Source organism: Oncorhynchus masou, chromosome 15 (genome assembly GCF_036934945.1).
Source record: "Oncorhynchus masou masou isolate Uvic2021 chromosome 15, UVic_Omas_1.1, whole genome shotgun sequence".
Lineage (NCBI taxonomy): Eukaryota > Metazoa > Chordata > Actinopteri > Salmoniformes > Salmonidae > Oncorhynchus > Oncorhynchus masou.
In genome coordinates this window covers 1,345,261-1,360,006 of record NC_088226.1, presented here as the reverse complement: position 1 = coordinate 1,360,006, position 14,746 = coordinate 1,345,261, and the positions used below count along the sequence as shown (strand labels likewise).

Below are 14,746 nucleotides of genomic sequence, written 5' to 3'. Positions count from 1 at the left end.
CAGCGTGGAATACGGAGCGCCAGTCCAGGAAGTTAACATTTACAGGAGTTAGCTGTTCAGCCGTCAATATTATAATATTCCCCACGTCCAAACAGACTGAATAGGCGGCGTATCCTTTTCTCAAGCTTTTCAACTGTCTGAAGGCACCGCGTCACAAGGTAAGCACAAACGAGCTGTCAATCTCGGTGGGGTCCAAGCGGTAACGCAAGGCAAACTATGGCTAGCAATGCTAGTGAGGCTAACAGCACCAACAGCGGTAAGCCAGCTGTCATTGCTAAGTATTACGCGGAACTAGATTTATTTACTTTATTCACGCAATACAATGTGGCATTTAACCCTTGCATGTCCTTATTTTTTCATGGCTTAAGCTGCCACCTTCCATTCATAAAACAATTTATCATCGTGATGACGATGATGCTGCTAATTTATTATGGATGGTCACGGATAGCTGATTGACTAGCGCAGTTGCCGCGTTCAAAACATCTGGGAACTCTGAAATCTCCGACTTCATAGACAACTGAGAACGGGGGGGGGGGGGGGACGAGCTTCCGACGCTGTGTCTTAACATTTCAAAAGGTCAATAATCATCGCTTTCAAAATCGGTTTTTGAAACATGCTGATATGTCCCTTTTCATATCAGCAATAAATATAATAAAAATATACACTTACATTAGCAGTTTTGCACATACCCACAAGATATGTGTGCCTCCAGTCGACGAACTACACTTTCCACAGGTCAGAACACATTTCAGTAGACAGCCAGAGAGTCATCATGATCACGGATGTTATTTATTGGTTAACAGACATTTACTGAAAGACAAATATCTAGGCAGATCATAACTATATTGAGTGGTATGTTGTAGAAGCAGAAAATCCAGTTTGATGAAATCAGCCAGGTAATCCAACTATCACATAACAGGTGTATCCATAACCACACCCATTATCATTTCAGACAGAAATTAGGGCCTTGAGGCACCACTGGTAATGAATAGTCAGACTGTATTTACTTTCAACTGCTTCTCCAGTCGCCTGGAATTGGCAATAACATGAGCTAGGCTGTGGTAGAGTCTGTTACATCATGCTAATGTCAATATTTGACTAATGTTAACAATTAGATTGACCTCTGTCTACTATACCTCTGATCCACCTCAATGTGCAGTCCAATAGGTGACAGAGGGTAGAGGGAGGATTAGTGTTAAATATAAGGCTTTAGGGGGAGAGAACTGAAATATATGTTTTTAGCTAGCCTCTGGCAATGGCTCTGTCTAACCCTGAGATGGAATGAGGTATCCATCTGCTTTTGTGCTCAGTCTCTGACTTCTGACCGTAGATGATGGTCGACCCCACACTCGCTGAAATGGGCAAGAACCTCAACGAGGCCATGAAGATCTTGGAGGATGGCCGAAAGTAAGCTTTTATGAATTGGTGTTTGTTCATAAAGATGTATTGACGAGTATTACACTGGCTGTTAATGACACACATCTCTTCGCATATACTGTATGTTAACACAAGTCAGATGCACACACCTGAAGGACTATCTGACTTGTTGGTTTTGTTGTTTGTTTCTCTCCAGGGCATCAGATCCGGATGCAGATAGACGACAGTTCAGCAGGAGTAGTATCCCTGGACCCCTACAGGGAGAGTGAGTACAGTAGATAGCCCTGTTTCTCACTCTCAAACTAGTATATTTCTCTGTCTCTCTCTCTCACACATACAAATGTGGATGTTATTTCACAGAAGTAATGAGTTCCCTCAAGCAACGCGTTGTGTGTTTTGTTCCAAACTTCCAGTGGGCAGGATGTGGCCAGTATACTCCAGCTGGTCCAGAATCTCATGCATGAAGATGAGGAGGAAGACAAGCCAAGCCATCGGTAGGTCTGACATTAAAACACCACTACTGAGAGCATATGTCAGTTGGAAGGCCATCTTAGAATTTTCTTATCTGTATAATAAGAATTTCCATGTGAACAAAATAAGTTGTTGATAATATCAATGAAAAATCTATCCGGTTTATTAAAGTTGCAACAGGGAGACGCCTCCAGATCAGAGGCAGAGAAAATGTCTATCTGGACTCTTGGAGACAAGCCCTTTATATTCTAATCAGACAGTACCAAGTGCTCTGTAAAAATCAGCCCAAGTGGCTTGTAGGAAGTCAAAACAAATTGCAGTGATATTGTCAGCTGCTACAGAATCACACCGTGTTTCACAGAATACAGTAATAATCAGTGTCCTTGTACCTCCAGTCTGGCGTCAATCACTATCAACAGAACCTTGCACAAACAGAACGTGAAAACATAAATATGCTAAGCATTGTGTTAATCACTCTTCACTGTATATGAACTTTATTCATCTTAAATATTCCCAATACAATCGGTATAATACAGTTTATCAACATCACGTCTTTGTGACCTAACTTCCTGTGGGGGTCTTGTCCCCCAGCAGGATGCAGAATGTCGGAGAGCAGGGTCACATGGCGTTGCTAGGACACAGCCTAGCAGCCTACATCTCCGTGCTGGACAGGGAGAGACTCAGGAAGCTGGTCACACGCATCGCGTCTGACACAACACTCTGGCTCTGCAGACTCTTCAGGTGTGTGTCTGGGTCTGTCTGTCGAGTGCGTGTGTGTGCTTGTTCCTGATGCTTTGCTAATTTTGATGTCCTGCCAGGTATGAGAGTGGCTCAGCATACTACCATGAAGATGACAGAGAGGGCCTGCTGAAGGTGTGTCGCCTGGTCATCAACACCCGCTATGAGGACTACTCCACAGAGGGCTACACCGTGCTCAACTCCAGACAGCCTGTCATTTACCAGAGCGCCACCTGCAGGCCTGGCCTGGGACAGCACCTCTGCAGCCAAGTAGGCGTAGAAGAAGGCATAGAAACGCATTGCGTGTTCTTACATGAAGACACACAGACAGACCTTTTTGATGTTACTTTAGTGTTATAAGAGCAGATATTTCAGAAGTATGTAGATTGACTTTAACAGAAATCCTCTCTTCCTCAGCTGGCTCTGCCTCTGTCCAGCCTGTGCACCGTCCCATGCAACACCATGTTTGGATCCCAGCACCAAATGGTACATCCGCCTCATTTAGATAGGGCTCATACAATGTACACAACATTACCAAAAGTATTTGAACACCTCATTCCAAAATTATGGACATTAATATGGAGTTGGTCCCCCGAATTTGCTACCATAATAGCCTCCACTCTTCTGGGAAGGCTTTCCATTAAGATATCGGAACATTGCTGTGGGGACTTGCTTCCATTCAGCCACGAGCATTAGTGAGGTTGGACACTGATGTTGGGCAATTGGGCCTGGCTCGCAGTCGGTTTTCGATGGGGTTGAAGTCAGGGCTCTGTGCAGGCCAGTCAAGTTCTTCCACGCCGATCTCAACAAACCATTTCTGTATGGACCTCACTTTGTGCACGGGGGCATTGTCATGCTGAAACAGGAAAGGGCCTTCCCCAAACTGTTGCCACAAAGTAGGAAGCACAGAATCGTCTAGAATGTCGTTGCATGCTGAAGCGTTAAGGTTTCCCTTCACTGGAACTAAGGGGCCTATCCTGAACCATGAAAAATAGCCCCTGACCATTATTCATCCACCAAACTTTACAGTTGGCACTATGCATTGGAGCAGGTAGCGTGCTCCTGGTATCCTCCAACCCCAGATTCGTCTGTTGGACTGCCAGATGGTGAAGCGTGATTCTTCACTCCAGAGAAGGCGGCGAGCTTTACACCACTCTAGCCGATGCTTGGCATTGCGCATGGTGATCTTAGGCTTGTGTGCGGCTGCTCAGCTATGGAAACCCATTTCATGAAGTTCCTGACGAACAGGTATTGTGCTGGCATTCCATCCAGAGACAGTTTGGAACTTGGTAGTGTGTGTTGCAACCGAGGAAAGATCATTTTTAGGCACTTCAACACTTGGTGGTCCCGTTCTGTGACCTTGTGTGGCCTACCACTCCGCGGCTGAGCTGTTGTTGCTCCTAGACATATCTACTTCAAAATAACAGTACTTACAGTTGACAGGGGTAGCTCGAGCAGGGCAGAAATTTGACAAGCTGACTTGTTGGGAAGGTGGCATCCCATGAAGGTGCCACGTTGAAAGTCACTGAGCTCGATTTTATACACCTGCTAGCAAAAATAGCCGAATCCACTCATTTGAAGGGGTGTCCACATTCTTTGTGTGTATGTGTCTATGTGTATATATACATATGTGTGTGTATATAAACGTATGTGTATATAAATTCAGCAAAAAAAAAGAAACGTCCTCTCTGTCAACTGTTTATTTTCAGCAAACTTAACATGTGTAAGTATTTGTATGAACATAACAAGATTCAACAACTGAGACATAAACTGAACAAGTTCCACAGACATGTGACTAACAGAAATGGAATAATGTGTCCCTGAATAAAGGGGGGGTCAAAATCAGTATCAGGTGTGGCCACCAGCTGCATTAAGTACATCTCCTCCTCATGGACTGCACCAGATTTGCCTGTTTTTGCTGTGAGATGTTACCCCACTCCTCCAACAAGGCACCTGCAAGTTCCCGGACATTTCTGGGGGGAATGGCCCTAGCCCTCACGCTCTGATCCAACAGGTCCTAGACGTGCTCAATGGGATTGAGATCCGGGCTCTTCGCTGGCCATGGCAGAACACTGACATTCACGCACAGAACGAGCAGTATGTCTGGTGGCATTGTCATGCTGGAGCGTCATGTCAGAATGAGCCTGCGGAAGGGTAAAACATAAGTGAGGAGGATGTCTTCCCAGTAACGCACAGCGTTGAGATCCCCCCCCCAGACCATGATTGACCCTCCACCTCGAAATCAGTACCGCTCCACAGCACAGGCGTCGGTGTAACACTCATTCCTTTGACGATAAATGTGAATCCGACCATCACCCCTGGTGAGACAAAACCGTGACTTGTCAATGGAGAGCACTTTTTTCCGGTCCTGTCTGGTCCAGCGACAGTGGGTTTGTGACCATAGGTGACGGTGATGTCTGGTGAGGACCTGCCTTACAACAGGCCAACAAGCAATCTGTCCAGCCTCTCTCAGCCTATTGGGGACAGTCTGAGCACTGATGGAGGTGTTGTGTGTTCCTGGTGTAACTCGGGAAGTTGTTGCCATCCTGTACTTGTCCCGCAGGTGTGATGTTCGGATGTACCGATCCTGTGAAGGTGTTGTTACACGTGGTCTGCCACTACGATGACGATCAGCTGTCCGTCCTGTCTCCCTGTAGCGCTGTCTTAGGCGTCTCACAGTACGGACATTGCAATTTATTGCCCTGGCCACATTTGCAGTCCTCATGCCTCCTTGCAGCATGCCTAAGGCATGTTCACGCAGATGAGCAGGGACCCTGGGTATCTTTCTTTTGGTGTTTTTCAGAGTCAGTAGAAAGGCCTCTTTAGTGTCCTATATTTTCATAACTGTGACCTTAATTGCCTCCCTTCTGTAAGCTGTTAGTGTCTTAACGACCATTCCACAGGTGCATGTTCATTAATTGTTAATGGTTCATTGAACAAGCATGGGAAAGAGTGTTTAAACCCTTTACAATGAAGATTTGTGAAGTTATTTGGATTTTTATGAATTATCTTTGAAAGACAGGGTCCTGAAAAGGGGACATTTCTTTTTTTGTTGGGTTTATGTATTTAGAACACAGGGGTGCCTGTGCATACTACCTACCATACTACCCTGATTTATAAATGGAAAACAATATCTTTCTCCATGGGTGTTTTGCTGTTTGCAGGACATTGCCTTGCTGGACAAGCTGATCAGAGAGGATGTGGAGACTGGAAAGCTTCCATTGCTGTTGATCGCCAACGCTGGTCAGTGGGGAATTTTTAATACAAGAAATGGCAGAGAACACACATCTACTCTTTTAAAAGTGTTTTATTTTCTCCAAGGTTGTGTGCCTATTGAAAAACCTAGCATGGTGACACACTTTAAAAAATGTTTTACCTTAATTTTACTAGTCAGTTAAGAACAAATGTATTTTTTACAATAACGGCCTACCAAAAGGCCGCCTGCGGGGATGGGGGCTGGGATAAAAAATAAAATGTGTTTATGTATGTGTACACACATCACAACAAGAGACAACGCAACACGGAGACAGACCTAAGACAACAACGCAGAATGGTAGCAACACAACATGACAACAACATGGTAGCAACACACAGTTTTACACTCTAAAGTGAAACCATGTTTACCCCTTGACCAACCAGGATGTTATTGTATGACTTACCTGGTCAAATAAAGGTTAAATCAACATGTCTATCACTGACATATTGACCAAGACGTACTGCAGAGTGACTCAGAGCGTACTCACTGCCTGTCTTCCCAGGCACCCCTGGGGCGGGACACACAGACAAGCTGGGCCGTCTAAAGGAGCTGTGTGAACAGTATGGCATGTGGCTCCACATAGAAGGGTGGGTAACAACAAAACCCATACTTGTAGTATGTGTTTAACCAACCATATTGGAGGGGTTTGTAAATGCTTTATAACTGCTTGGTCTTTTCTGTCTCTCAGGGTCAACTTGGCCACCCTAGCTCTGTGGGAGGTCTCATCCCCCGTTACGGTACGTATAGGATATGCTCTCCCATTCTGTGACCCTCAGAACTCTAAATGAATACACTGTAAGATGCCTGTATAGTATGGTAATGTAATATGTCTACTATGTGTGTCTTTGCCCCTTCCCCTGTCCCCAGGCGGCCACCAGGAGTGACAGTATGACCCTGACCCTGGGTCCGTGGCTGGGCCTGCCTGCTGTCCCAGCTGTCACCCTCTACAGACACGAGGACCCAGCCCTGGTACGCTTTCTCCTTTCTGTTCTCTCTTCTTTGGTATCCCCTCTTAACTATCTCCCTATCTGTAGCTGTAGGGCCTTTAAACTTGAATCCTTCCTTCTTGCCTCCCTTGAAGTTGCTAGAGATCTGATATGATTTGATTGGTGTAAACTATGTGGTGTAATCTTTGGTTTCATCTATCCATTTGATTTCTCTCTCTCTCTCTCTCTCTCCCCCGTCTTAGTCTCTGGCAGCTGGTTTGACCTCCAGTCAGCCAGTAGAGAAGCTGCGTGCCCTGCCTCTCTGGCTCTCCCTGCAGTACCTGGGCCATGATGGGATAGTGGAGAAGATTAGACACGCTGTAGAGCTCGTAAGTACCTTGGGTTAGTAATTACCATGCGGGTTAGCGATCTGTATTCATTTCTATCACCTTACTGCTAACAAACTGACCTGTGTTGTATCTCTTTTTGTCTGTAGAGCCAACAGCTTCTGGAGAAACTGAAGACTCTGGCTTCCATAAAGACTTCAGTACGTCCACAACTTGCTGTTTAACTATCTACTACTATTAATGTGTGTGGAAAGCATTTATGCATTGAGGCTGTTCTAAGCAGTCATAAGCTGTTTATTGTATTTAATAACGCACTATGAGTGTTAACGAAGGCACTATAAAGCCATTATACGTAGGGGGGGTCATATGATGAAGACCCCAATATATGAGCTTTTGCTTGTTGAGTTTTAAGATACAATAACTTAAGAAAACAATCATAAGCTCACACTCCACTCTAACACATAACACACATTTATAAAGATGCGGGCATCTGACGTCTGTTTTGTCATCAGGATGAGCTTGACTCTGAGATCTCTTTCATCGATGCTTTGACTATGGTAAAGAAACAGCACTGATCCTCGCTAACAGAGACCTCCGTCATACTGTCGCTAAATGAAGACCTTGTTCACAGGCATCAGCTCTGAGCAGATAGTGACCTTTGTATAATCTGAAACAGAGTGTGAATATGATTGGCACATGTAGATTTCGAGATCATTGGAACGGTGCAGTAACTGCTGAAGTTGATCTGGTGAACAAGCAGAGTGTGTGGGTCTGGTTACTGTGTTGATGGTGGCTTTGAGTACTGTTTGTTGTAGTGAGTGTCGTGGTGTAGGAAGTGTGTGTATACTGTGGATAGTGAGCTGTTGGGTTGCCTTGGTTACAGGGTGTGGTGTCTCTCTCTCGGATCCCGCCGATCTCAGGGGGCTCTCTACGGGACTTGCTGGGCTCTCTCATTCTGTCTATTGTAGGTGGGACCAACCCTCTTTTCCCTGCCTGCTGCCCCCTTTCTTTCTCTGTTTCACTCCGTACCTGACCATGTTTGTCCACCTGAATGCCCTGAAAGGCACTGTATTTGAGACACCGCTCAAATCGAGGGCATTAATTTGCTAAAACTGCAATCAGTCCACTTCCTGGTTCCAGTTCAATCATCACTACAGGCAAGTTTTAGGCACAGCAGAGAATGTCCTGTCCCCTCACCACCACGTCTTCACAGAACCCTGATGACTCTAAAGTTGAACTTTGGCCCAGGCGTCATCAAAGATGGACCTCACTGTGTTTACATAACTACCCTGTTAGGGTACAACAGTAACAATCCAACATGTCACTTCAACCTGTCAATCCTGCTATGGGTACTGGGTAGTACATACCCTTACTGTGAATTGTTAGAGGTGGGGAGAAATTACCAGAAGGAAAGTAGTATTTTCTGTGCTGAGATTCTCTCCAAAACTAACATTTATCCGACTCAATGATTTTATGTACAAAGTATACACAGTACATACAATATAATGGGCAGTTATGGATTTGTCGTAGGTTGTAAGAGTTAGTCATGTATATAAAGTCCATGGAAAACACAGACATGTCCATTGTGAATGCAAGTCATAGGCATTGACATTTGTCCAAACATTTTACTTTAAAATTGTTATTTTTTTAAAGCTGCATGATTTAACAATCTCCATGCAGACTACTTTGACTGCTCAAACAGAGGATGTGTGTCAAACCCAGGCATCTCCATAGCATCACATCACAAAGCTTCTCCTGCCCATTCTTACACAGTACACCTGTTTGCATGTTAATGACAACAGATTTTTTTTAAAGGTCAAAGGTTATGATCCTGGATGTGTGGAACCTCACCTGTGTGTCTCTCACCTTTCCCGTGCTGCAGGTGGAGGATGAGCTCAACTCTCCAGTAGTAGTGTTCAGATTCTCCCAGGAGACCAGTGCAGGTGAGTGGTTAACACTAGTCTTCCTGTTCCAACACATTTTCCCCAACTAACCAGGAACTCTTATTCAGCTGCATCCAACTTACTTTAGATGCAATGTGTTCATTCAAATGATGTAATAATGCATTCAAATGATTATCATGTAAATGGACAATGTATTTGAATTTGGCATGTTATATGTAATAGGTCATAATGCTATGCCCTCTTCCCTCTACTCAGAATCCAGTGGTGGTTCTGTGGAGGGCTACTTTGCTGGAGAGAGAGAAGTGCTAGATTCCCTCAACAGATGGGTGAGCATTTGTATACATGTGTAATGGGTGAGACAATGTTGGTTGGTTGGTTGATTGATTGTGTCTGCCTGTAGCTGTGTGAGCGGTTGGCACAGCTGGTGCCCGCCAGCGGGGTAGACATAGTGGAGTTGGAGGACGAGGGCACCTGTGTCCGCTTCACCCCTCTTATGACCGCCGCAGGTAACACACACACACACACACTCACCTGTAGGACACCCACGCATCATAAAGAAAGGCACACACTCACCTGTAAAATAAACATTCACGTGTAAGACACACACTCAGCTGTTAGACATACCATAATTTGTATTACACACACTCACCTGTACAGTTAATGAAGAACACCTGATCATTGTCAGATAGGCACAACTCTCCTTTTGTTGACCCTGTAGCTGTTGACCTCTGAACTCTGCCCTCTGACCTGTTCCCTCCAAGCCCTGGGGACCCAGAGGTGTGACGTGGATCTGCTGGTGGAGCGGTTGACTGAGCTGGTTCCTGTGCTGAACTGTACGCTGCGTCTCAGACTGGACTTCAGAGAGGAGGTGTACCGCCACTCTGCCCTCAGTTACATAGAGGACCTCAGCTGGCCTGGCCTGGGAGCCATCAGGTAGGAATATACTGTTATTCATTCAGTATTTGTATCATTAGTAGCTATTTAATTACCATTTTTACCATGCCATTTCATAGGAAATACCTGGTCATTTCTGTACAGTAAAATAACGTGCAACTGCAACCAAAATGTTTTGTGTAAAGCAATGTGACTTGTCTACAAAATGATTGTGTGTATCCACTCAGGTATGAGCCGAGGATTGAGGAGCTGAACGACAGTAAGAGACAGCTGGAGGTGGAGAAGATCAACAGTGAGCTGCTGGTGAAACTAGGGGAACTGGATGCAGACATCATCTTCTCCACCGGTCAGTACTGTGCCTGTCCACAGCACAGAGCTCCTTTTATCACATCTGACACTCAAGGTTTCATTCTTCCCCTCAATTCAAGGAATGATTCAGACCTGGTTCTGATTCTGCCTGCTTTACCTCTTAACTTCTCTCCTCTCCATCCTCAGGCCTGGAGTTCGGACCTGAGAAGGACTGCATATTTATTGGCATGGCAACGGAGGACCTAGACGTGGCAGAGCTAGTGGATACGATAGCCACCCTGGGGAGGGACATAGAGGAGAACGGCAGGGTAAAGCTATCTCCTTCTACTCTGTTTACCTACAGTCTGTCACTTCCTCCAACATGGCTGGTACTTCCAGATTATATAGATTTTTGATGATAAAATGTAATAAAGAATCTATGCAATATTACAATCCTATTGCATTGATTGAGTTGTAAAGGACTATTTTCTTCTGTCCCATCTTGTCACTAGCTATTAGAGAACATGACAGAGGTGGTGAGGAAAGGCATCCAGGAGGCAGAGCTCCAGCTCCAGAAAGACAACCAGGACAAACTCATGGAGGAGGTGTGTGTGCGTTTTTGTATATGTATGATATTAATCAATGCTTTGTGAACGTGCACATTTTATCGACTGATTTGTATACATTTTTTTGCACCATCATCTCTCTCTCTCTCTCTCTCTCTCTCTCTCAGGGTGTGTTGAGACAGATTCCTCTGGTCGGCTCCGTGTTGAACTGGTTCTCTCCGTTCCAGAGTACTGTCAAGGGCAGAACCTTTAACCTGGCTGCAGGTACACAACTGTGTGTGTGTGTGCCTGCTCATAGGTTGCTGCTGTACATCTGCATTCCGATTGTATATTAAGTGACTGTTTCCCATAGGTTCCCTGGACTCCACAGAGCCCACCTACTCCATGAAGGCCCAGACAGGTGGGCTGGCATCGCCAGAAACCCCTACCTCCTCTGCCAAGAGATTGCCAGGTATGGTCTCACAGAATCTATAGATGGGATATTCTTGTTTTTTCGCAGTCATTCTCTTTTAAAATCAAGGGACATATTTTATTTATTAAAAATACTGGAAATCTTAGACTACTCTTCTCTGATTCCTCCTCCTTTTCCTCCTCCACTTGCAGGACAGAGGCTGTTCCGGCGCGAGGGTGCGGGGGGCTCTGACTCCCACAGTGAGACCAGCTCCGTGGGCCAGGTTGAGGATTTCTCCAGGGAGAGGTTCCCACAACCCACCACACCGTCCCCTGTCCCAGACGAGGCGGTTTCCGTGGTCCCTGAGAGCCCAGAGACCCCCCAGGTGCCGGCTGAACCCGAGCCCACGCAGGAGAACGGTGAGGTTGGTACACAAGAGGAGGAGAGACAGCCTGATGGCCAGGACGCACCAGTGGAGGAGACAGGCAGATAGGACAGCCCTCAGAGCAGGGTTATTTGAAACCAGCTCTGAAAGGTTCCAGTCCAGCAGGTGTTGCAGAGCAGGGATTTATTCCGTTCTCAAATAATTCTCCCTTTCCTCTTTTCTTGACAACTGTCTCCTTATAGATCTAAAGGGACTGGAAACTGTGATGAGAGATAATTAGACAGAAAAGGCTTCACTTAGCCTACCAGAAGGGTAGGGAGTGCTTTTGTCATTGTATCTCTACTTTATTCTTTCTTTCCAGTCCCTTGATGACTGGGAGAGGTCAAGGACAAAGGGAAGGAACCAGGTTTTCAGAATGGAATCCAGCCTTAGTCTCTAGGGTTGTCTGACTGTCTGAGGACTCGATCATTGTGGGTTAATAAATAACTATGTAGGAGTAGGACCTAAGAATTCTGGTCAAGCAGGAACGACACCTGAGGCAGGGAGTCAAAGGTGAAGGGTCGTCTGAGGACTTCCTGGTTCATGACCTCCACTACTTCAGTCGGTCTCGTCATGGCCCGGAGGTAAAACAGCTTATATGCAAGCCAAGTAACATGTGACTCACACTGGAAATAAAACCATTTTATTTTGTATGTAATGTATGCACACCTATTTCTATCCACTCAATCACCATCATGATCAGTAAAACCAGATCTATATAGAGGGAAATGTAGTAGAAAAATGAAAGCATACTGTGATATGAATTGTACGAGAGAATACACACACCCACCTGCTCTTCTGATCTTTAAACACACCCACAGTATATGTGCACTACCCCAATAGACCCTCCACGGTTTGTCAAACACCCTCCTGTTAATTTTTTCACATACTTGGGTCTGATTGGTGTATGTTTTTTAAACAATATAAATGTATGTTGGTCATATTATTAAAAATGGGGCTAACATTTCCTTACATTCACAAGCAAAGTCTTGCTTTACATGCATTCTGAGGAAATAGTTTTTTTTTTTTTTTTCAAAAAATATAGTGGCTGTAAGTTGATGTTTCCTGTGAGAAAGACATACTGTAGCTATTATAATGCCTGGACTGATGATAGCATATCTGCAGGTTAAAGGATTTGGTTTCAATGCAGGGCTGTTTAAAAAAAAAATATATATATATATATATTCCATTTGTTCTGTCCATTTATTACTGCACTACCTTATTTAATGTTGCACAGTATGTGTTAATCAACTTTTTCAATTCATGTATTTTTTAATTCTCAATAACAGTCTATAATTTGTTGCAATAACTACTTTGATGAAGAATTATGATTCCTGACTTGAAATGACACAACAATATTTCCATCCTACTTCCATTATAATCTCTGATATCACATACCTTTTCTCTAAGCCCTTTGTCAAGGATCCAGTTTTTTTTGTTCCTTCTATAACTTCTCTCTTTTGAAGACAATGGTATCTAGAGAATTTAACTATTCTCGACCTACAGCTCTAAGGGGGTTTACGACATGTTTTGTACACAGTTGTAATTATTGAAATGATAGTTGTTACATTCTCGTTGTCCAATCATATTTCTGCTATGGAGTCATAAAAATTGGGAGAACTTTAATGACCTAGGTTGTCAGTAGACTACTGACGTTGCAATGACTTTCAAATGTGATGAATCATTTGCGTATAAAACTGCTTTTGTATCCACTGTACAACACTGTGCCGTTAGACATTTTTCTATCCAAAGCAGACAGAATGGAATGAGCTTCTACTTTTAAGTTTTTCTTAACTTAGGATGTGCACTTAACTTGAAAATACAACCATAATTGTTGTCTTCTGAATTGATACTATAAAGATGAGCTTGGTTCACTGTACTGTTATACAACAAATGGAAATTATATCTGTTTAATGTCATAAGGCTTTGTTATTATGTCTTTATCACCTTACTTTGAGCACATTGTTTTCATGTTCATTAAACATGTCTGTACATGTTACTTTTTATTATGCTCGTAATCAGCAATTCTGGTACAATCTACTCATAGCAAAGGAGACAAATAACTGATATTTGTTGAACCAGGAGCATTATTTTTGATACACCATTAATTTAATTTTCTGAAGTGAAAATATTTAATAGATTAATGTTTTAAGGACATAGGTGGTTGAAGTACTGCGCTAGTCTCATTGAATGAAGTGCAATGCCTGTTTCTCAAAGATGTCTGAAAAAACACTGGTCAAATGTAATTTCATGGGATGGAAAGAGGGATGTATTGAAGAATCCAATCAGCTTTATTAAAACATGATCTAAAACAGTTTTGTGTCATCAATCATTTGCAGGGACTCTTGAATTTACAAGTCAAAGGTGTTAATCAAATTGTTAGTTCCCAATTTATCAGTAATTCCAGAGTCAACATCGTTGAAATCCTGATTGTCAGGTTGATGTTTTCTCCCCGTCAGAAATATCCTATGACATCAGTTTGGGTAATTAAAGAACCCAAATACACACTGCAATGCTCAAACTTTTTCCTCAATGTTGTTTCGCCCTGCCTTCGTTGATGCACCGATTTGTGTGCTAGACATTGTCTGTCCCTAGTGGCAAAACTAGTACTTTTGCATCAAGGCCCCAGCAGAACCTCAGCAGTGTCCTTACAGAACAAAATTATGAACGCAATATGTAAAGTGTTGGTTTCATGAGCTGAAACAAAAGATCCCACAAATTATCCATACGCACAAAAAGTTTACCTCTCAAATGTTGTGCACAACATTTATTTACGTCCCTGTTAGTGGGCATTTCTCATTTGCCAAGCTAATCCAGTCACTTGACAGGTGTGGCATATCAAGAAGTAGGAGTATTCCTGTCTATAAAGTCCTTTTGTTGGGAAAAACAAAACTCATGGTTGGCTGGGCCTGGCTCCCCAGTCACGTTAAATCCATAGATTGGGGCCTTATGAATGTATTTCAATTGACTACTTTCCTTCTATGAACAGTAACTCCGTAAACACGTTGAAATTGTTGCCTTTATTTTTTTTCAGTATGGTTCACGTTTATTTCAATGGGAATGAAAATGAACTAAACTTGCATATGTTACCTATGTGAATAGGACTGCAATGCCATTAGATACCCACTGTCTGTCAATAGAGAAGGCCGACACTGTGGAAAGTA

General features: G+C 43.7%; 2 protein-coding genes across 6 annotated transcripts in view; one reads left to right on the top strand and one right to left on the bottom strand.

Annotated features, from left to right (window-relative positions):
* Nucleotides 1-14,746, bottom strand: part of LOC135555287 (very-long-chain enoyl-CoA reductase-like) — a 140,600-nt gene that overhangs the window by 85,699 nt on the left and 40,155 nt on the right. The gene's annotated exons all lie outside the window — the stretch shown is intronic.
* On the top strand, nucleotides 11-13,896 carry LOC135555283 (pyridoxal-dependent decarboxylase domain-containing protein 1-like). Of its 5 annotated transcripts, none has more exons than XM_064987608.1 (24): nucleotides 11-158; nucleotides 1,331-1,407; nucleotides 1,574-1,642; nucleotides 1,791-1,871; nucleotides 2,443-2,589; nucleotides 2,667-2,856; nucleotides 3,004-3,072; nucleotides 5,751-5,829; nucleotides 6,345-6,429; nucleotides 6,531-6,579; nucleotides 6,710-6,811; nucleotides 7,032-7,157; nucleotides 7,265-7,315; nucleotides 7,628-7,672; nucleotides 8,998-9,058; nucleotides 9,275-9,345; nucleotides 9,420-9,525; nucleotides 9,781-9,952; nucleotides 10,141-10,259; nucleotides 10,409-10,530; nucleotides 10,714-10,806; nucleotides 10,935-11,031; nucleotides 11,120-11,218; nucleotides 11,371-13,896. In XM_064987608.1, the coding sequence occupies exons 2-24, from the start codon at nucleotides 1,331-1,333 to the stop codon at nucleotides 11,649-11,651; spliced, it is 2,391 nt and encodes a 796-aa protein (XP_064843680.1). In that variant the 5' UTR covers nucleotides 11-158; the 3' UTR covers nucleotides 11,652-13,896. The 5 variants fall into 5 exon arrangements, with proteins under 5 accessions (XP_064843680.1, XP_064843678.1, XP_064843679.1 ...); XM_064987606.1 differs by having other exon boundaries at nucleotides 2,440-2,589; XM_064987607.1 differs by having other exon boundaries at nucleotides 1,311-1,407; nucleotides 2,440-2,589.